Consider the following 20,202-nt stretch of genomic DNA (forward strand, 5'->3'; position numbering starts at 1 on the left):
TCACTGATTGTCCCAATTGATGTATGATGCAGTTATGATCATGAAGGTCTATGTGGTTTTCGTGGGGCGAACACCTAGAGTGTACACAACTTGGATGGACTGCCAAGCCCAAGTGTTTGGTTATCCTAACAACCTGCATGCAAGTTTCCCATCAAGACAGGAAGGTGAGCAGGCATTAGCACAATACCAGGCATCGCTGAGAAGCAAAACACCTAAACCGAAGCACCTGGGTGAAGAAGAACTTGCCAAAGTTCAGAACAAGAAAATGGGAGGCATGACTGCTAAGGATTTTGTCCTTGTACTCCTGTTTGTAGTGGTAGTGATCCAGGCTATACTGTGATGTTATCAGTTAAGAACATGCACTGTATTTGGGTTTAGTAGAACACAATGTAATGTGAACCATGAAGATGTAAACATTACTATGCATTTTAGTTCTAAATTACTCATTTGCATTACTAACCATCCATGACATAGTACTGACTTAATTACATCAGTGCACCAATCTTTACGAATTGGGCACAATCAAAAGAACCAACCTGATGGCATGTCATCGGTGCTATCCTAAGCACAACTGCTAACTTGACCTGGTTCAGTTGCCACACTAGCTAACACATTTAGTGACAGTACGCTGTACAAGTAAGTGCACCATTCAGTTGCCACACTCTGACATGGGCACAATCAAAAGATCAGGATCGTAGCCTGACAGGTTACCACAAACCAAGTTCATCCATCACTCATGTCCACTCCTAACTCATCAGCACTACTAAAACTACTTTTACCCCTTGCCACAGCAGCAAAATCCCAGCCCCCCATTGCCACCTACAGATCCTAGCCATCACTTGGTCTTGAAAATGATGGCAACCACTAGGAACACGATTGTTATCCCATAGGATCACCGACTCAGGTGAGTCGACCACTCACCAGTCTTGCTGACCACGATCGAGCACGACAGACGTTGTCCGACCACACACTATGGTCAGAGATAAAAGAAGAGGGAGAACAGAGCATACACACACGACAGAGACATCAGCGTTGGTCGGAGCCCTGTATAGGAGATGGCAAATCTGAACTCTCTTTGTTGAGTTGCAATGGCAAACTATATATACAACTCTACTCATCTAGTCATAATACAGCTGCCCTGCTGCAACAGTGACTAGATAACACAGCAGGACTGACTTCTGCGCATGTCCCTGCCGTGGCTACAGTGAGGCAGGTGAGTCGTTCGGCGCCTGCCCCTGCAGTGGCTACAGTATCACAGCAGGGGGCCTTTTCGGTGCCGCCTTCCCTTGCTGTGTGTTCACACAAGAAAGTAGTAGATTATCTCATAATTCTTCTCCTAATCATACTGCTATCCCTTATACCCCTCCATGCCGATCATCTTCTTCAGCTTCATGAGTCGAAGACGTCCGAGCGGCTTGGTGAGGACGTCCACGAGTTGTCGACCAGTTTCGACGAACTCGATGACGATCTGCCCTTTATTAACACAGTCCCTGATGAAGTGGAACTTCACGTCGATGTGCTTGCTCCAGTCGTGGAGAACCAGATTCTTCGCAAGGGCGATGGCAGGCTGGTTGTCCACCATCAGTGCTGGTCAGTGAGCTTCCGCACCGGTCAGCTCACCCAGCAGCCGGTGTAGCCACACAACTTGGCACGCCGCTGTGGCCGCCGCTACATACTCTGCCTCGCAGGTAGATAGCGCCACCACCTTCTGTTTCAGCGACAGCCATGAAATTGGAGCCGACCCGAGGAAGACGAGCACGTTAGAGGTGCTCCGTTGTCTGTCGATGTCCTCTACCATGTCTGCATCGCTGAACACAGTGAGCTGCAGCCTACTCCCGCTGGTCTTGGGAAAGATGATCCCCTGATCCACCGTCCCCTTGATATAACGCAGTAGCCGCTTCACCGTAGCCCAGTGATCCTCTCTGGGATCCTCCATGAAGCGACTGACGTAGCCCACGACGAACGTAATGTCTGGCCTCGTGTGGACTAGGTAGCGCAAACCGACGACGATGCTCCAGTAGAGTGTTGCATCCACCTTCGCCGCGGTGCTGGCCTTCGTTAGCTTCAGCCGCTCCTCCATCGGAATCACGCATGGCTTGCACTTAGCCATGCCGCTCCGCTCTAACAGCTTCGAGGCATACGCGCTCTGACCGAGCATGAGTTCCTCTTTCCCCTGTCTCACCTCGATGCCGAGGTAGTAGGAGAGTGCGCCGAGATCGCTCATTCGAAAACGAGCCGCCAACTCGCGCTTGAAGCTGTCGATGTCCCCCACACGTGCGCCAGTGACGATCAAGTCATCCACATACACGCCGACGACAAGCTCCTCCTTCCCCCATCGCCGCGTGTAGAGTGTGTGCTCGGTTATGCACCTCGTGAACCCAATCTCGGTTTCGCACCTCCTCCTTCCTTGTGTGAACACACAGCAAGGGAAGGCGGCGCTGAAAAGGCCCCATGCTGTGGTACTGTAGCGCTGCAGGGGCAGACGCCGAACGGCTCACCTGTCTCACTTTAGCCACGGCAGGGACAGGCGCAGAAGTCAGTCCTCCTGTGTTATCTGGTCACTGTTGCAGCAGGGCAGCTGTACTAGGACTAGATAAATAAAGTTGTATATATAGTTTGCCACTGCAACTCAAATACGGTAGAACTGACTCAATATTGCAAGAAGGTGAAGGCACCGACCCTGATCATCACGTTATATTTTGCAAAAAGCCTTCTGACACAGTTAATTGGACAGGCCTGGCGAAGATCTTGGAAGCTCGGGGCTTTGATCAACGGTGGCGTGCTTGGATTCAACATTCGCAATCATCTTCCAAATCTGCAGTTTTAGTTAACGGGTGCCCAGGTCCTTGGATGAACTGCAAAAGGGATTTGCGCCAAGGCGACCCTCTTTCACCATACTTATTCCTCATTGTGGAAGAGATACTCTTCAGCATCTAATTCAAACCATTCTTTTTTTTTTTGAACTGTGTTAATTTAAACCATTCCTTCGGTCAGACATCCAATTGCAGAAGATGACCCTTGTTTTTTGTTTTTTGTTTTTTGAAAAGGACCACTTGGCCCAGCCTCCTTCGGTACTCCAATACGCGGACGACACTATGATTGTTGTCCGTGGTGACCCGTGCGACTGTTGCTGCCCTCAAGAGCTTGCTGGATCAGTTCGCGGCAGCCACTGGACTGACTATAAACTACAACAAAAATAAAACTGTTTCTTTTTTCAACCACATCGGTGATTCAACAAGCGTCGATGCTAGCTTCTTTCTATCCAAGCATCGCCCTTGCAATGTGCCAACCGATGCTCCAAGCCTCCAATCTTCTCTTTCTTTCCGAAGCATCATTTTTTTTTTCATACACTGTGGCTGCTCGAAGAGCCATGGATCCAAGGAGAGCCAACATTGAGCGAAGCGCTGCCAAGACCAGCAGCTCCTGCTCTGCCACTCGCCGAAGCGTGCTAGGGCTAGGAAGGAACCAAGCGTACTGCGTATTCAAGCCACTGCAGCTGCTACCTGGACGAGCGTAGCAGACAAGAGGGAAGAAATGGTAGCGAAACCAGCATTGAACGCCTGAGAAGTGAGAATTTTAGGCAACATCGCCCAACCATAGCTCGAGAAAGTCACCGACGAAATATGTGATGCCGTTCGACAACGCATTTAGATGAACTAGCCCTTAAATTATACTATAGTTCATCTTAACTTTGTTTTAAGTTAAACTTCTCTATCTTCAACTAAGTTTACAGAAAAAAAAAATCTATAGTATTATATTAGTTTCATTAAATTTTCTATAAAAATATATTGATAGTGCATTTATTCAAACTTGTATATGTCAATATATGTCAAAGTTAGTAAAGTTCTAGTAAAGTAAATTATAATTTGTAATAACAAACAAAAAATAATATTCAAGCATGGATAGTGCAGGTCTGCCGCCCAGAAAAACGCTTCACAGCTGTGGTCGTGCCGTGCTTCAAGCACGCAAATGGCCAAAACGGTGTGCGTATGCCACTCAGGTAGCATGTAAAAGTTACTTGAAACCAGTACCTCGATCTAAGCTAAGCGCTATTCTCCAGGTATCACACGCTTCTCCCAACCTCAGAAAGGACTCCAAGCAGAGAGCCACCAATTCAAAGTACAGGCAAATGCTGATGTGCTGAATACAGTACAACCAGCAAAACTACAGACTACTGAGTGTTTCTTCGTATTCCCAAGAACATCAACCAAAAAGGGATACGGCGATCCAATTTTCTTGCAGGCTTTTTCTAAGCTGCTCCAGTGCTGCCATTCTTCAGTTCCATTGCCTCCCTACAAGGTTTGACAGTTAGTGGGAAACTCCAAAGAATAGATAGCAACCAAATAAACAACACAGTGCTAGCTACAGCAATCCTCCTACAGTAACTGGAATGAAACATAGGAAGCAATGGACTGGTCTCTTACCAATATAATTTATCGAGCTCATCAGACATAGGGTCCAGCTCTAAGCCTTCAGAGAGTGTGTCACAAGCTTTTTCATACTCCTAAGGAATACAATTGACAGTGCATGACCAGTTAATATACGAGAGATTAAAGAGATGATGAAGTGTCAAATCCAGTTACATACTACTAGAGCTACACCCTGGGTTTTTAGTCGCACCTTTAGAAGGATCAGAGCTTGTCCTTGGAGGTGGTAGGCCTTTGCCCACTTTGGACTCAGCATTTTGCATCTAACTGCATCTTGCAAAGCCCTTTTCCCATCACCTGTGCGGAGCCAGCAAAGACTCCTGCTTGAGAACAATCCAGCATCATAAGGATCTACCTTCACTGCCTGCAGTAAGATAAAAATGTGTCAGTATATCACTGTTGCCACATTCCAGATGTGTTGCATACATTAGCCCAGAGATTCCTCATTTATTTCTTAGGTAAAACAAGGTTGAAACAAAAAATGTGGATCAAACAGTAATTCTCATGCAGAAATATCTCCTTTTAAGCATAGAAATATCTCCTTGAAAATAGATGAGAGAGACCATCCAGAATATCAGTATCACTCGACTTCCTCCTCACGACCTCAACTTAACTCAAAGGATTCCATGACTAATAGTACCAAACCAAAGGGCCTGTCCAAGCAAAATTAATTGCTGGTTTCCATATCAGAATATTTTACTACTCCATACTATTAGACCACGAAATATGGAGGAAAACAAATGCAATCAGTTCAACCATGTTTTGCAAACCTAAGTGTGTTGGAGGTGTGTGACCCCATTTTTTCTTCTTAATATAAAGATGCGCAACTCTCCTGCGTGTTCTAGGAAAAAAAATGTTTTGCAAACAAATGCAATTCCTAGAGACATACTTTGATGTTTGCCATGTATCAGGACATAGGTTACTCAGAAAAAATATGCTGATGATTAAACAACAAATGATATTTTAGGGATTTAGTTTTGTAAATGTAGGACTAATACAGTTAGGAAAATCAATTTGTGAAAGAGAAAAAAAAAAGCATACAACTGAATAGCCATCCACTACCATAACACACACCCATCTTGTTCTACCATCAAAATGAAGTTAATGAATAGATATCGTTACTTTCAAGCAGCATAAACTTAACCAAGTGTCCCCTGGCTTTCTTAAGAGAGGAATGAACACCTTTACTCCTTTAGGAAAGGACCTGCAACCATCAGGTTCAAGCCGGGCGCACAGCCTCTCAAATAGAGACTCTACTGACCAAGCTATTGCTTGGTTTCTTTACTCTCAAGCATTATAGGAAGTCCATAGTTTTACTCATTTCTTACTGAAAGCTCTAGGTAATAAAAGTCTGCAATCAACACGCTCAGATGTATGCAAGGAGATGATGACACTAACCATTCAAATTCAACATTTTTACATTTTTTCACCCTGCTGATGTCAATACATTTTTAATACAACATACCTGTGTGTAGAATGCTGAGGAATTTATATAATCTTTCTTTTTAAATGCATCACCACCCTGTCTTTTCAGATCAGACTTCCTTGCTTCAACAAAATCATCATCCTAAACATTTTACAATAATTTGAATCAGACAAATCTAGCATATTATAAGCAAACCTGTAACCTAGAAAAAGATTCAAAGGAGTCTCAGAAATCCCCGTACGTATGAGGTGTATAAAAACTAGGCATGTCATCGATCCCGAGAAATCTGCGTCCAGACTTACTGGTTGCAAACACATGCTAACGGCCATTGAGATTTAATGGTTGAACGGCTATGGACTTCTTTTTCTACAGATTTTTTTTTCAAAAACCTTAATTGGTAACCACTGATCTTTCCAAATTTTCGTGGAAAACAGGCAACTGGTACTAGTCTAGGTGTAAAGTTCTTCCCATGACCAGTTTCTGTAATCTTAATGAAAAATAACTGTAAATTAACACAGTACACGACAAGTAAAATAACATGTCCTTTCCAAAGTTTACTAGTACTTTTTTGTAACTGAAAGTAATCAGTACATGACAATTAAACATGGAAATTAGTGGATTACTGACATAGCCTACTTCTAAAGTATATTTTGTCTAGGAAATTGAACTGGTTACCTATTCTCTTTAATAGAATCAAACTTATGAACAATCCAACAATACAAGGTATTCGAGAAAGCATTTAAATTAAACAAGTTTTCTAGAAGAAATCTACAGAGCGCTTTGGCATCAATGCAAATATGCAGGCACACTAGCATTTGGCATCTCTAGGAGTGCTTACAGAGAAAAGGAGCAAGCAGAAGCTACCCTTTGGTTTCTTTTCAAGTGAATGAAATTATTTGCACAGCCAAGTGAATGAACAAGATGATTTGCCACAGTGGCATACCTCTCGTTGCTTTCTTTCCAGTTCCATATGATTGATTATTCCATCAATGCTCCAGTTTGTCACAGTTGGAATTGGGGAAGTGCAAGGAAACAGAATCTCAACATCTTGCCTTGTACCATACACGGCAGCCAACTCTATTGGAAATCTACCATACTGTGGAGAGCATCACAAACAATAAATTTAATGTAAAAGAAAGGACAAATGGACACTTTCAAGAAAAAAAATACTGATTGCAAGATAATTATGCTCCCTCAGAGGCTTAATGAAACAATGTAATACCACAAAATAGATGCCTAATAAAATCACTTGTCCATATTGAGATGAGTAATTCTTGTCTACCCCAAAACTTCCTTGATCCCAAACCAACAAAATGGGCCAAAGCAGTGCTATAGGTTATAACTATTCATAGATCCAGACCAATAAACTGTGCATAGCAAGGGATGGGGACGGGCAAAGTTTCACAAGCTTGTATGTGAAGATAATTGATGATACTTTCACTAGCTTTAACACAGTAGACCATGTGTATCCAGATGTTTGAGGGAAACAGTAGACCCAACTTGTATCGAAATAGATATATATAATTGAATAACGAAACAACGTGCAATACCCTGAATGGCAAGCATCTAAACCGCTACAGAACTAGAGTACTGTAAACTGTGAGCATCTATATCGAGCCAGTGTCATGAACCTACTCGTAAAAGGTGAGAAATGTTGAAAGTGCGCCTAAATCAGATCAGTGACTCAATTGGTGCTCAGATGTTCAAAACTAATGCCCTTTTTCTTTTGGAAGCCAACAGACTTCTATGCCACTTTCAATTTTCCTTCATGAACAGACTTCTAATGAGCATTTTTTTCAGGAGACAGGAGCTATGTTATATAAATAGTGTTAAAAGGCAGTACGACCAGAACTATTTGATGTTAAGCAGCTCACAAGTGATAGTGTGAACAAGAGAGAAGGCTCACCCAGTCAGTAGTGTTGGGGTTTGCACCAGCCTCCAACAAGCACTTGATAGCTTCGGTTAAGCCTTCATGCGCAGCCCTTGCCAAAGGATTACCAATGCCATTCACTTCAGCTCCAGCCTACCAGTTTATGTATCAAAGATGAGATGTTTTCTCCATATATAACTTGACAGTTCATAAATATAACACAAAACTCATAGTAGAAAATACTATACCTGAATCAATAGCTTCAGACAAGACAAGGAAGGAGTGCGCAATGCTATGGTCAAAGGTGTTGACAGATTTACTTCCTTGTTGGCCTATGTAGGAAAACAGAAGGTAAATTAAACAGTATATAATAGATCATGAAAACCGTTTTTTTAGTATAGCTGATATATGTGTTCCCTTTGATTTCTCAGGAACTGTTGTTGTGTGGGGCCACTGCTCACATATGCCCAAGTGGTCACACATCAACAGCTACGAGGAACTAAGCATGTAAAGGTAGGAAGTAGGAACAAAATTATGGAATATCAAGCCCCAGTGTGTTAACGGTAAAATAGAGAACTCAGCTCATCTATGAATAGATTAAAATAAAAAGATATAACTAGTACATCTGCATTGTGGTCCAACAAAATCTTCAGAGTACTATCATGCCCTCCATGAACCGCAAGCTGTAGTGGTGTCATATGGCATGATTTGCCATCAACGTAAGCTCCCCTAGAAAGCAGAAGTTTTGCTATTTCACACCGTCCTGAAGAAACAGATGAAAAAGTAAGGTCATAGTAAAGTGGACTGCAGAACTATAACAATAAACCAATCTTCAGCAACAAAATTTCAACAGGTAAAAAAAAGACAAAATTGCTATTTCACTCTTCACTGAAGAGCATACAGGGAAATCTCGATGGCAATCAACAGTTCATAAGAAATGAAACAATTACTTTTCGACAATCTATCAGTTTCATTGTCTGAAAACAAAATAAAGTATGAAACTGATCCTGGTAGAAGATCCAGAAAGGCACAAACATATACTAAATACAAGGTCCACAAAGACTAACAGCAACAATTCCAGATGTAATAAGCACATGAATTTTACATGTGAGGGCAGGAAACAAAGTTTAATGGGGAAAAAATTGAAAGATGGTATACTACACATAACACATCGCGACATAGCAGTTGGCACGAAAAGTTTATAAAACCAGGATAGCTTGAGTTTATAGCAACATTAGACACAACAGAAAGCTATAAAATTAGAAGTAGAGAATTTTTGAGCTTGCTTAGTTTTCTCTTGAATATGATGCCATTGTCTGCAGTTGTGTTTGTGTATAGATTCAACTACAGACTCTCCAAAGTAATATCCTATGTTCCATTTATATCCACCACAAAGAGAAAGAAGGTAACAGTAAAGACTGAACAGGAAACCAACACATGTCCTGAGAGAAGAAAGAATAAATGAGTGAAGTTCGTTTGGTGTTTATACCTTTCTCTGCAGCTGTATGAAGAGCAGTGCATCTGTCATGACCTCCTAGACTGCCTTCTTGATGGAGATCAGCACCATGATCAAGAAGAAACCTCACGATAGGGAGGTTCCCACTGAACACAGCATGCTGTAGTGGTGTCATGCTCTTACCTGCGAACAAAGGCACACAATTTTGTCAACTGAAGCCAATTCAGAAACCGTGAATGGATCGAACTTACCAAATTAATTAATTAATCAGTTAAGCATTAATTATAGGTTTGAAGAGAGCAATTAATGGAGAAGGGATCGGAGAGGAGGAAAGTGGGGATGACTCTGGAGTCTGGACTAAGCTAGTTTGTACCTTTAAAGGTGTCACGCTTGTTGACGTCCATCTTGGCCTCCTCGACGAGGTATCGGCAGATTGGTAGCTTGCCCTTCCCACCAGCCGCGGCGTGGAGGGCGTCCATGCCCTTGAAGGTTGTGCGACGTAGCACCGAGTTGACCCCCCTCCCGTTGACGTCCAGGCCCCTCGCTATCTCTGCATGAAACGATCGGAAACAGCAGTATAGTGAGAAAATAGGGGAAATAATGACAGAAAGCGGTTGATAACCAGCTAAAATCCGAGACACGAGCGCTCGTCTCAACCAAATTCCACGCCGCAAGCGCGACAGGATCCCAAACTCAAAAAAAGAGTGAGCTTTTTTTTCCGGACGCCAAGGCAAAAGGGAAGGAGAACACCCCTAACTAAATCGACCGCGAACGAAATCGCGATGAGACGAACGAGGCAGGAAAAGGCGTGTGCTTAGTGCTTACCCTTGAGGCGGCGGACGTTGCCGTCGTATGCCGCGATGAGGAGGGTCGCCTCCGGAGGCCACTGGTCCTGATCATCTGCGCAAAAGAGCAAAGCGGAACGCGTGAGATCAGACCAGAGAGATTTGGGGGGCGGGGGCGGGAGGAAGAAGGACGGGGCGCGCTATGTAGCCCACTGGTGTCGAGGAGCAGCCCGAAGACGTTCGGCAGCGGCAGCCGCTCGTCCATGCTCCGGCGGCGGAGCCGGAAGGCACGGGGGCTAGGGTTTAGCGAGGTGGGGGAAGGTTCTAGAGGCGGAATCGCTCGGCGTTGTGATAGAGGGGAGGGGAGGGGAGGTCGCGGTGGAACGAGAGCAATTATTGATGACAAGGCGGGAAGAGAAATGAGAGAGGAGAGAGAGAGTGAGTGAGTGGTGTTACAGCCGTCTACGAGCAATGGAGGATCGACACGTGGTCTCGTTCAGTCTTACACGTCAGGCCAGGACCCGGAGACAGGAGTCCAGGACCGAGTGGCTCTTTGACTAGGTTGAATTGTTCCACCAGAATAGATTTTGCACTTGCAAATTTGCCAAGAAAAAATTGGTTTCATAGAATTCAAAAATCACGAGATTCAGAAAATACCAATCAAATATTACGGTCACGTGAAATACCACAAAAAGAATGATCTGTTACCCGAAGCTACCATTCTATCACGGTTTGGTCTAACGACGTGGGTCCACCGTTGTTTCTCCCTTCTTTCCACGTGAGCACCGGTGGAAGTCCTATCCCCTTCGTCTTTCTTAGCTCCGGCGTAGGTGGATCCACTGTAGGATGGAGTCCTGGCGGATCGGCACAGCCTCTGCGTGGGGGGAGGGCTTCAATGTCTTGTAGCTTAGGCGGTAGAGCTGACGTGCCTTGGCTATGGACTCGCTGCAGCCTTTATCGGCAGGCACCCGCGCCTCTTCGCGTGCCCGGCATCAAGGCCACAGACACTGCGATGTCCTCCTGGCCATACCCGGGGTGGCAAGCCGATGCCATACGTAGCAGTCCGTGCTCCCCCCAAGTTCTGCGCCAACAGACTCGATGGGAAGGATCTCATCCTTCTCAGTAGTACTAGTACACATGCATCTAGGCACATCAAGCTCTTTTCTTGCATGCATGGAACTATGGAAGGTAGCTAGCTGATCTGACCCACGAGGCCACGAGCAGACACGACTTTGCAGCTGTGCACATGGTCGGGCCGGCGGCGTGCTTCTTAGCCTTCTTCCTTCAAGAAGAACTCTACAACTTCCCGCAGCACCGTGCGAGCTCTGCAGAGGCGGCAGCGGCACGCGCGCAAACTCGACCAGTTGGGAGGCGATGGTGGCGCACGCGCAAACTCTGCCAGGGAGGTGGCGGCACAATGGGGAGCTCGGCCGGGGCGGCAGAGTCACGCGTGCGCGCGAGCTCTACAGAGGCGGCGGCAGCACGCGCGCAAACTTGACCATCCTGGAGGCAACGGTGGCGCACACACAAACTCTGCCAGGGAGGCGGCAGCGCACGAGGGAGTTCAGCAGGGGGCGGCGGAGGCACACGTGCGAGCTCTGTCGTGGCGGCGGCGGCGCACATGTGAGCTAAGTTGAGGAGGAGGAGGCGCTTGCATGTGAGCTCTATCCATGTCCGGCTCAGGTAGGTGGGAGTTGGATTTTTTTTGTGCCTTTAGAAGTTTAGATGGACAGGAATCGGCGGTGCTGACGCTATTAACTTCAAATACGACGGAATGCTACTTTCGAATAACAGTTTCATCTTTTAGTGATATTTTACGTAGCGGGGTTCTTTTGGTGGTATTTTCCGGATCTCGTGATCTTTCGATGCTATGAAATCAAGTTTCCCATTTGCCAATGGTTCTCTATCAATGGAGTATCATTTGAATGGCAGTTCCGGATTTCTGGTAGCAATTTGAAATTTGTCCAACTAAATTCTATTGAGGGGCATGATGTTGTATAACATTTGAAATTTGGCATATTTTTAGAGTTTGGTCATTCCAACAGCCCAACAGTTGGAATGCCTTCACCGATTTTAGTGCATAGTTCGTGCCCACGTGGTACTTGATCTCCTTGTCTTTTATTTTCACATCTATACTCTGTTGTTTGGAGTTTTCGCCCGATTGGAAGTTAAATACGTCAAAGTTCCAACATGAGAAGAATGAAACTATTACTTAGGCATTTTGATGTATTATTTGGTAAATGTCTTCATATTTTTAGTTAAAATATGAGCGTGCACTTAATATTTTTGCTTAACCATCGCCAATTAGCTTTTCCTTATTAAGCTCTCAACAATGTATAGTGTGCAAGAAAGAGAAACAGGACCCACGGTCAAAGCAGAGTTAAAAAAAAGGAGATGATGGGAGCCAAGTACTTATAATGAATAATCAAATATATAATTTAATTGTTTTTGTTAAATTATATGGTGAAATTTCATGTCCATAAAAGATATTCATTGTACATAGAGGGTGTTTAGCTCCCCCTCCCCCATACCCTGCTCACTACTGTTGATAGGATATATATGAATATATTATATAACATGACATGGTACATGTATATGTGGATGTTTTTTTTTTAGAAAAAACTCACGGGTAAACTAAAAAAATTAGGGGACTAGCTCATCAAGTTTTTTTTACAACATAGACGTCCACACACGCATACACACTCACCCCTATGAACACACATACATGTTCCTCACATGCTTACAAAAGAGCTCACTCTTCAAACACATGTCCTCCTTCCTCTGCCTCTCCCTCTTCGATTTTGCTTCCTCGTGCCATTTTTTAATGAAGGCCTCCTTCTACTTGATGCACTAATTTTAATCCATGTGAAAGGATCGAATGGCCTTAAGAGAGGGTGAATTGAGGCTCTAAAAATCAAAATAACAAATCTTAAGTCTTAACCTGATCAAACTACTTTACCCATGCATAGGCATGAACCACCTCTGCAACTATCAAAAAAAGGAAACCAAAGTGAGTCCTTAGGGACACCAAACTAAGCCCATGTCCTTAGCAAGACACAGTAGCAAAGGTCCTTAGGAAGTTGCAAGAAAATAACATAGCTAGTGCATCACACTAAGACAAAACCAAGGCCTTGTTTAGTCCCCCTAAAGTTTACTCCCTATCATATCGAATGTTTGACACATATATGGAATATTAAATATAGACTAAAAATAACTAATTACACAGTTTGCGACTAATTTGCGAGACAAATCTTTTAAGACTAATTAGTCTATGAATTGACAACGTGGTGCTACAGTAACACATATACTAATGACGGATTAATTAGGCTTAATAAATTTGTCTCGTGGATTACTGACGGATTCTGTAATTTATTTTTTTATTAGTATCCGAATACCCTATACGACACACATGTGACATCTAATGTGACACCCTAGATTTAAAGGCCCAAGTCTAGCAAAATATTCACACAAATGTCTCTCTGCATGCAAAGTACATTTTAATGCATTTGGCATGAAATTCAGTTTTTCCACGTCACGACAATGCTTAGGTTCAGCGAATTTAAGGGAAAAAGCGCCCGTTAAGCCTGTATATTGGGAAACGTCATCTATCAGAACAGACGAGAGGCATGAAACAACAATTGATGATTTGCGGTTACTTGATAAAGACACAACATATTTATAAAAATATGAGTCTTCGCCTTCGATAAGATATGTTTGTCATTTTATATAAGGTAGGGCAGCTAGTCCCTCCTATTTTGTTTTCAGCAGAAGCTTTTTTTATCGGTTTGGTCCTGTGGCGATTGCCATGTGTACGTGGCCATGTGGGGTTGGGAAATAGAGTGAAAGGGAGGTAGATATGGAAGCTCAAACTCGCTAGTAATATATCTACGAGGTAATATAAAGGCGGATATTGTTTGTAGAAATTTTGAACTAAATTGTATAAATTTCTAAATCATCTTTTAATAAATTTGGAGGGTATGTACCATGTTGCAGGCAAATATTTTTATAACATAGTAAGTAGAACCAAGATTTTTCTGTCCACTTATATATCATCTTCTCGTCCGTTATAATCATAGAAGTTCTCCAAATGTTTTTAGATGGAGGGGCTGCCTACATATTACTCGATTATTTTTTAAGTCTGTTGTTTTTAGACCAAGAGTTAGAGGACGACTAATTAATCAACTATATTTTTTTTGCAAACACAGGCAAAATAGACTTTTCTGGACCACAACCCATTTTTTTTTTACTTCAAGTGATAGTAACACATGTTTGGATTTTTTTTTTTGGATTGCAGTCAATTCTTATTTTAGCAATATCAAAGGAAGACACAGACAATATCATGGCCAGATAAACAAAACCAAATAGTCAACAAAGTTGTGGGCAGCAGGATCATTTGGCACAGCCCAAGTCCTTTACTAGCAAAGGAAAAGAAATCAAGGAATGCAAACTCTAACACGCATCCTTGGTGAGGATGTTGTTTGTGTACTAGGGATGAAGAGGTTCTAGATCCAAGGCTAGATGGAGGTATGTTTTTCATGATTTCTTTAAGGTTGGTCTTCACATTCTGTGTGATAAATTGAAATTCTCTCACTGGTGCAGGACTGGGCATCAGTCCCGGTTGGGAAACCCCCTTTAGTCCCCGTTTTCTAACCGGGATTATGAATCCGGGACTAAAGGCCCACCTTTAGTCCCGGTTCTAGCAACCGAAACTGAAAGTAGACCTTTAGTCCCGATTGCTATTACCAACCGGGCCTAAATGGTCCTCAGACATTGTATCGGGGCTGGCACCTGTAGTCCCGGTTGGTGTTCCCAACCGGTATTAAAGGTTCCTTTTTTTCCATTTCATTTCTTTTTATTTTGTGATTTCTTTTCAATTCAATTCTTTTTTGTTTTGATTAGCTTTTCGTATACTAATTCTACGCTGCTAATATACTTCCACGTATAAGGTCCCGTTCGAGCATTATACATAAATAACACACTAAAATGTATGAAACTACATATATACAAATATTTTAAGAGGTTGTACATGCATGGAATATGTACATAATAAAGTCACAAAAACCTTGTACTCATGTTCTTGGGATTTCATTCAACCCTAATCTTCAGTCGTATGGCTACTAGGTATTAATTCTTTAGGGTCATAGTGGTATGTGCCTTTGGGATTTATGACCTTATCCATAAGAAATCCTGCCAATGTCTCTTGAATTGCTTTGATCTGGTCACATCGTATAACCTTTTTGCTTCCTCCATTCAATCTTCAATTCGATTGAACAAAAAAGTATGAATATATATATGTGATTATATATCAACACAATGGTAATAAATAAATTGTGTATATTTTTTATGTACTTCGAGGATCTCTTCACTTGTTCTCCTTGAGTATTTCATGAGAAACTCGCAAATGTAGTATCCACATAAGTTATTCCTCGATCCCTGCTGTAGACACTATTTTATGAAAAAAAGATTCATCATCAACCAATGAAGCATGGTAATAATGAATTGAACTAAATAAAGATGCAGTGATCTAGCTAGTACTTACTGGGTATTGGACTACATTTAGAGGCACTTTCCATTGACCATAATGGTGTTTCTCGACGAACCTTTTCCAAACACTACCCAACAAAATAAATAAATAGAGTTATATCAATAAAATGGCATAAGAGAGTATACAGTGTGCGAGACCAAAATTACCACAAGAGAATATCTATCATTTCTTGGTAATCTTTTTGAGATTTTGTCACTGAGTCAAAGATCTTTATAGTACTCCTAGGCATATCGATGACCAGCAGTATCCAATGAAGTCAACATGGAGTAAGCAAAATAAAATGGGCACAAGACATTAAGACTTACTTGAAGTTGTAAGGGAAGAGTATCAGTGTCATGTTATGTTGGTTATCTAAGAACTTAAACAAATTATTCTCCACTTGAGATCGCCATCTATTATATGGAGTAACAGTGTCCTTGAATGTGTGATTCGGATCCATGAAACCAATATCAGTTAACCCTTTTCTCTTTAGTTTCAACATCTCATATCTACATTTATATAGTACAAAAGAATATATATAGTATGAGGATAACTATATATAGACAACGAACTAACATGCAAGTTACTTCAATTGTAGAAAAAAATCACTTACAGACACTAGCAGCTGAGGAGAGATTTATCGAGAGCGTCCTAGTTTAATAGTTGGTGTAATTCATTGAACTCAATATGTAAAACGTTATAGCCATTGGAGTAATGCTCTGGTCTAATTCTGACAACAAGCCATGCCTCTTCATTGTCACACGCTCTTAAGTACCACTTGTTTAACAAGAACATTTGCATACCCAGTGACGAGAAAGACTTAGGGTTGACAAGACTCCTGACATATTGATAGGTCCGATAAATATCAAAGTTGGCTGTTGGTATGGATCCTCCCCCAATGAGTTGTTGAGGTGTGAGACCTGTTGTGGCCATGAAGTCTTGGAGTGCCTCCCTATCGATTGGGCCACCTTGTGCATTTGTACAATCATCCTCAACAACTATCAGGTTGATATATTGCTTAGATTGCTGCCCAAGCTGTGCAACATCTTTCCCTACTCTCTTCGCTTTCAGCGACACCTTATATGACTTATCGAGAGAGCGTTCATAGTCCGATAATGGCGAGGGCTTACGTGCATCACGCTGCTTTTTCTCGCGCTCATTGATTCTTTTTCCTTAGTTCTCGTTGAGCTATGTAGTGTGGCTTTGGTGGGTTTTTTTAAAGTTCTAACCTCCTTGCTCTTGATTTTGCTAAACTTTGCTTCCAGTTATCCAAATCTTTTTGTGCCGTCGCTTTTGATTCCTCTTCAGACTTCTCGTAAGGCAGCTTCTCTAGAGGGGGTTTTGTTTTACGATGGCTAGCTTTCTTCTTCACCAGGGACTTTACCAGGGGCAGGGGCCTCTTCTAGCTCTACAGCGCGGGAGGCGGAGGAGGGGGAGACCGCCTTGGACGAGATGGAGATGCAATCGTGCCATGTAACGCATCATCATCGTCCATAGCACTCTGATGATCATCATGGGATGGAAGAACTAGACTCAGGTTGGGAGACCTATGAGTACAAAAATGATTATTACACGAGAAGCCAATAATTAAGAATGATTATTGAAAAACTATTTCGTTCACTTTCATCCGCACCTATCATGAGGTAGTTGAGGAGGAGGCGACGGTACCCTTGCCATCGCACCGGGAATAATGATGTAGCGCTTGCGTCATAAAACGAATGAATGCTCTACTTGTCCTAGGGTCTTCTCCCCATCACCTCTAGGAAAGTCAAGAGGCACTTCCCTATATTCTTTGATAACTCTATCCACCGAGACGCTAAAATAGCTAGGTGGAATCGGATTCCCATGGCTTGTTGGTGTCTTCTTAGGGACCATAGGAGAAACAATACAGTGCCCCACCAAGACTGTGGCATCGGTATTCCCCAAGGGAATGTGCAACTCACATGGCGTCAATGGCACAGTGATGTCATCCATGGGGAAGTGTTGTAATGCATCATCTTGATTTGGGAGCTCAGTTGAAGCGCATCTACTTCTCAGCTAAGGGGGGCTAACGTTGACTGCATGCTCTAATGTTGATGACTATGTCTGGCTACTCAACTGTAGTGCCACTTACCGTTTGATTTCCTCTTGCATTCTCGCGTCCATGTTTAGTTATCGCTCCCACGATTGAAGTACCGCCTCCTCTAACCTATGGATCTGCTCTGCCTCCTCATCCTTCCTTCGTTGGTGGCTTTTGTAGGTAGCAGCGTCCTTAGGGAAGCCATGCCGTCATGAAATAAACCCTTTTGCCTCATGTTCGCCTAGGGTGTTCAGGAGTCTAGAGGGCATATGTTAGTTCATTCTTCTCTCAGTTGGGCATAAAGGCACCATTGGCAGAAGCATATATAATATTGATAAGTCTTTGTGCTGCTGTTCTAATTTCCCCACCAATAACTGGCTGCCTAGTCTGTGGGTCCAGTGATCCCCCATGCATGAAAAACCAATTCTTGGAGCGCTCAGGCCATTTGAGTGAAAATGGATGGATCCCTTTGGTAAGTAGGTCTGCTTCCATTCTTTGCCACTTTGGAATGGCACTCCTGTAGCCACCTAATCTTGTTTTATGATGGTATACCTTCTGTCGTGCATTATATTGTTTCCTTCTCACCCATTCCTCACCCTCTTCCAAGGTCTTGTACCTCACAAATTCAGGCTAGTCATCCCTTAACTTTTTGTATGGGCTATTTTGACTAAAATCTCGAGTCAGATTCTTCTTGACAAATTCATTGTATAGCATCTTCTTCCAAGTTTAGAATTGTGTGGCCATCTTCTTGAGAGCCCAACTTTTAACTAGTTTTCTTAGCTGGTAGATTGAAATGTGCAGTGACTGAATCCCAAAGAAGGTCCTTCTCTCGCTCAGAGACAAAACTGATCAGAGGATCATCCTTCTTCTGTTTCCATTCACGGACGCTGATCGAGACCCTATCCCTAACAAGAACCCCATAGTGGTTTATAAACTTCTTTGCATTGTTCGGTATTAGGATCGACTTCTATGATTATGTAGTGGCCCCCCAACAGTTTTGTCAGGCCTCGTACACTTTTACTACTTTTCATCGACATCATCGATCTAGAGGGCTACATACGTAGAAACACAAAGATTTAGTAATACATATATATATGAATTATTGGAACTATGTTTAATTTCATATATATAAGAGATGCAAGATTATTAACAAATATACCTCGCCGGCATTTTCTTACACAGGATTTTCTTGCACAAGAAGTTCTTGCTCATCTTCAAAATTCAGTAAGTATTGAGAGCCGTCATCGAACTCTGGGTCGGCCTCGTTCCGGTTGGGGCCATATTGAGTGCTGACATTGATAATGTTCATCATGGCCTCATTCTGGTCATAGTCGTCTTGTGGCTCGGCCATCTTAAGTAGCACAACTATATATAAATGAAAACCATACACTAGTCATGCATATGCAAATGTAGCGAGTTAGTGGCTTAAACTTAAATAACTATATATAGACTTCAGGGGTTATTATTCACGCCGAGCTCGAGCTGGTTAGGGTTTGCGCCTTCATTAGGGTTTGGAGCGAAGCTCGGCCGAGTTAGGGTTTGGAGCGGAGCTCAGGATATTAAGATATATATCAACATTAGTGTATATAAATATATTAAAATTCATGTCACACTAATATTGTCAATATATCAAAATTTAGATATATACCAAAAAATTCATAGCACTAATAAAAGCAATCTTTTCAATTGTAACGAAGACTCAAATATATTTCTACAACTATATATTGTAGTACACTACTACATTTTTTCTACAATTCATAGCACTCAACATTATATATATATAAGTAAACTACTACATTTTTTCTATTTTGTCTACAAATAAAATCTATCTATTTTTTCTATGCCAAAAAAATAATATGCACACACACATGATACACACACACCACGTATGCACACACTGTTGCTCACATGTGTGCAAACGGAGTTCCTCTGACGAGCACGGTGAGCACGATCGAGCACGGCGGGGCCAAGGCGCGCACGACGCACCGGCAGCCCGCTGGAGACGAGGACGACGAGTGCATGCGCGTAGAGCTAGCCGGGGACGAAGTTCACACGTCGATGACATGCTCTAACGGTGAGGACGAGCGAGGGATGAGCGAGGGATGAGCAAGGGCACTGGCTGGGTGATAAGGCGAGGGCGTCGGTGAGGTGACAAGGCCGATGCTAGATCGAAGATGATGCAGATGAGGATGATGCGCTCCTACGGTGAGGACGAGTGAGGGACGAGCAAGGGTGCCAGCGGGGTGATGAGGACGACACGTGTGGAGTCGGGGACGAAGCGTGTGCATGATGAGAGGCGGTGCTAGAGGTAGGTGCATGGAGCCAGCGATGATGAGGGACTAGGATCGACGACGGCTGCGGATCCAAATCAGATCTGGGCAAGGGCGAGGATGATGGCGGCGGATCTAGATCTGGGCGCCACGCATGGATGGGAGAGGCGCAAGCCAGGCCACCGGTAGAGACAGCGAGAGAGGTGCACGCGCATGGACATAGTTCTAGAGGCAGTGATGATCGAGCGGCGACAGCGTGATGGCTCTCGAGCGAAGAAGACGAGATGATGGAGGGGGAGAAGAGAGGAGGTGATATATAGGAGGGATCTTTAGTCCTGGGTGAAGCCACGGCCTAGGACTAAAGGTCCTTTAGTCTCGGGTGATG

At 43.1% G+C, this 20,202-nt stretch overlaps 1 protein-coding gene across 1 annotated transcript; it reads right to left on the bottom strand.

Annotated features, from left to right (window-relative positions):
• Positions 1–3,972: 3,972 nt before the first annotated feature.
• On the bottom strand, positions 3,973–10,365 carry LOC136538309 (uncharacterized). The gene is made up of 12 exons (XM_066530296.1): positions 10,178–10,365; positions 10,005–10,079; positions 9,553–9,729; positions 9,213–9,362; positions 8,347–8,486; positions 7,972–8,055; positions 7,760–7,876; positions 6,797–6,949; positions 5,893–5,994; positions 4,621–4,791; positions 4,425–4,504; positions 3,973–4,292 (listed from the first exon to the last, which is right to left on the bottom strand). The coding sequence occupies exons 1-12, from the start codon at positions 10,227–10,229 to the stop codon at positions 4,250–4,252; spliced, it is 1,344 nt and encodes a 447-aa protein (XP_066386393.1). The 5' UTR covers positions 10,230–10,365; the 3' UTR covers positions 3,973–4,249.
• Between the last annotated feature and the right edge of the window lie 9,837 nt (positions 10,366–20,202).

The sequence above is a fragment of the Miscanthus floridulus genome, chromosome 2 (assembly GCF_019320115.1).
Source record: "Miscanthus floridulus cultivar M001 chromosome 2, ASM1932011v1, whole genome shotgun sequence".
NCBI lineage: Eukaryota > Viridiplantae > Streptophyta > Magnoliopsida > Poales > Poaceae > Miscanthus > Miscanthus floridulus.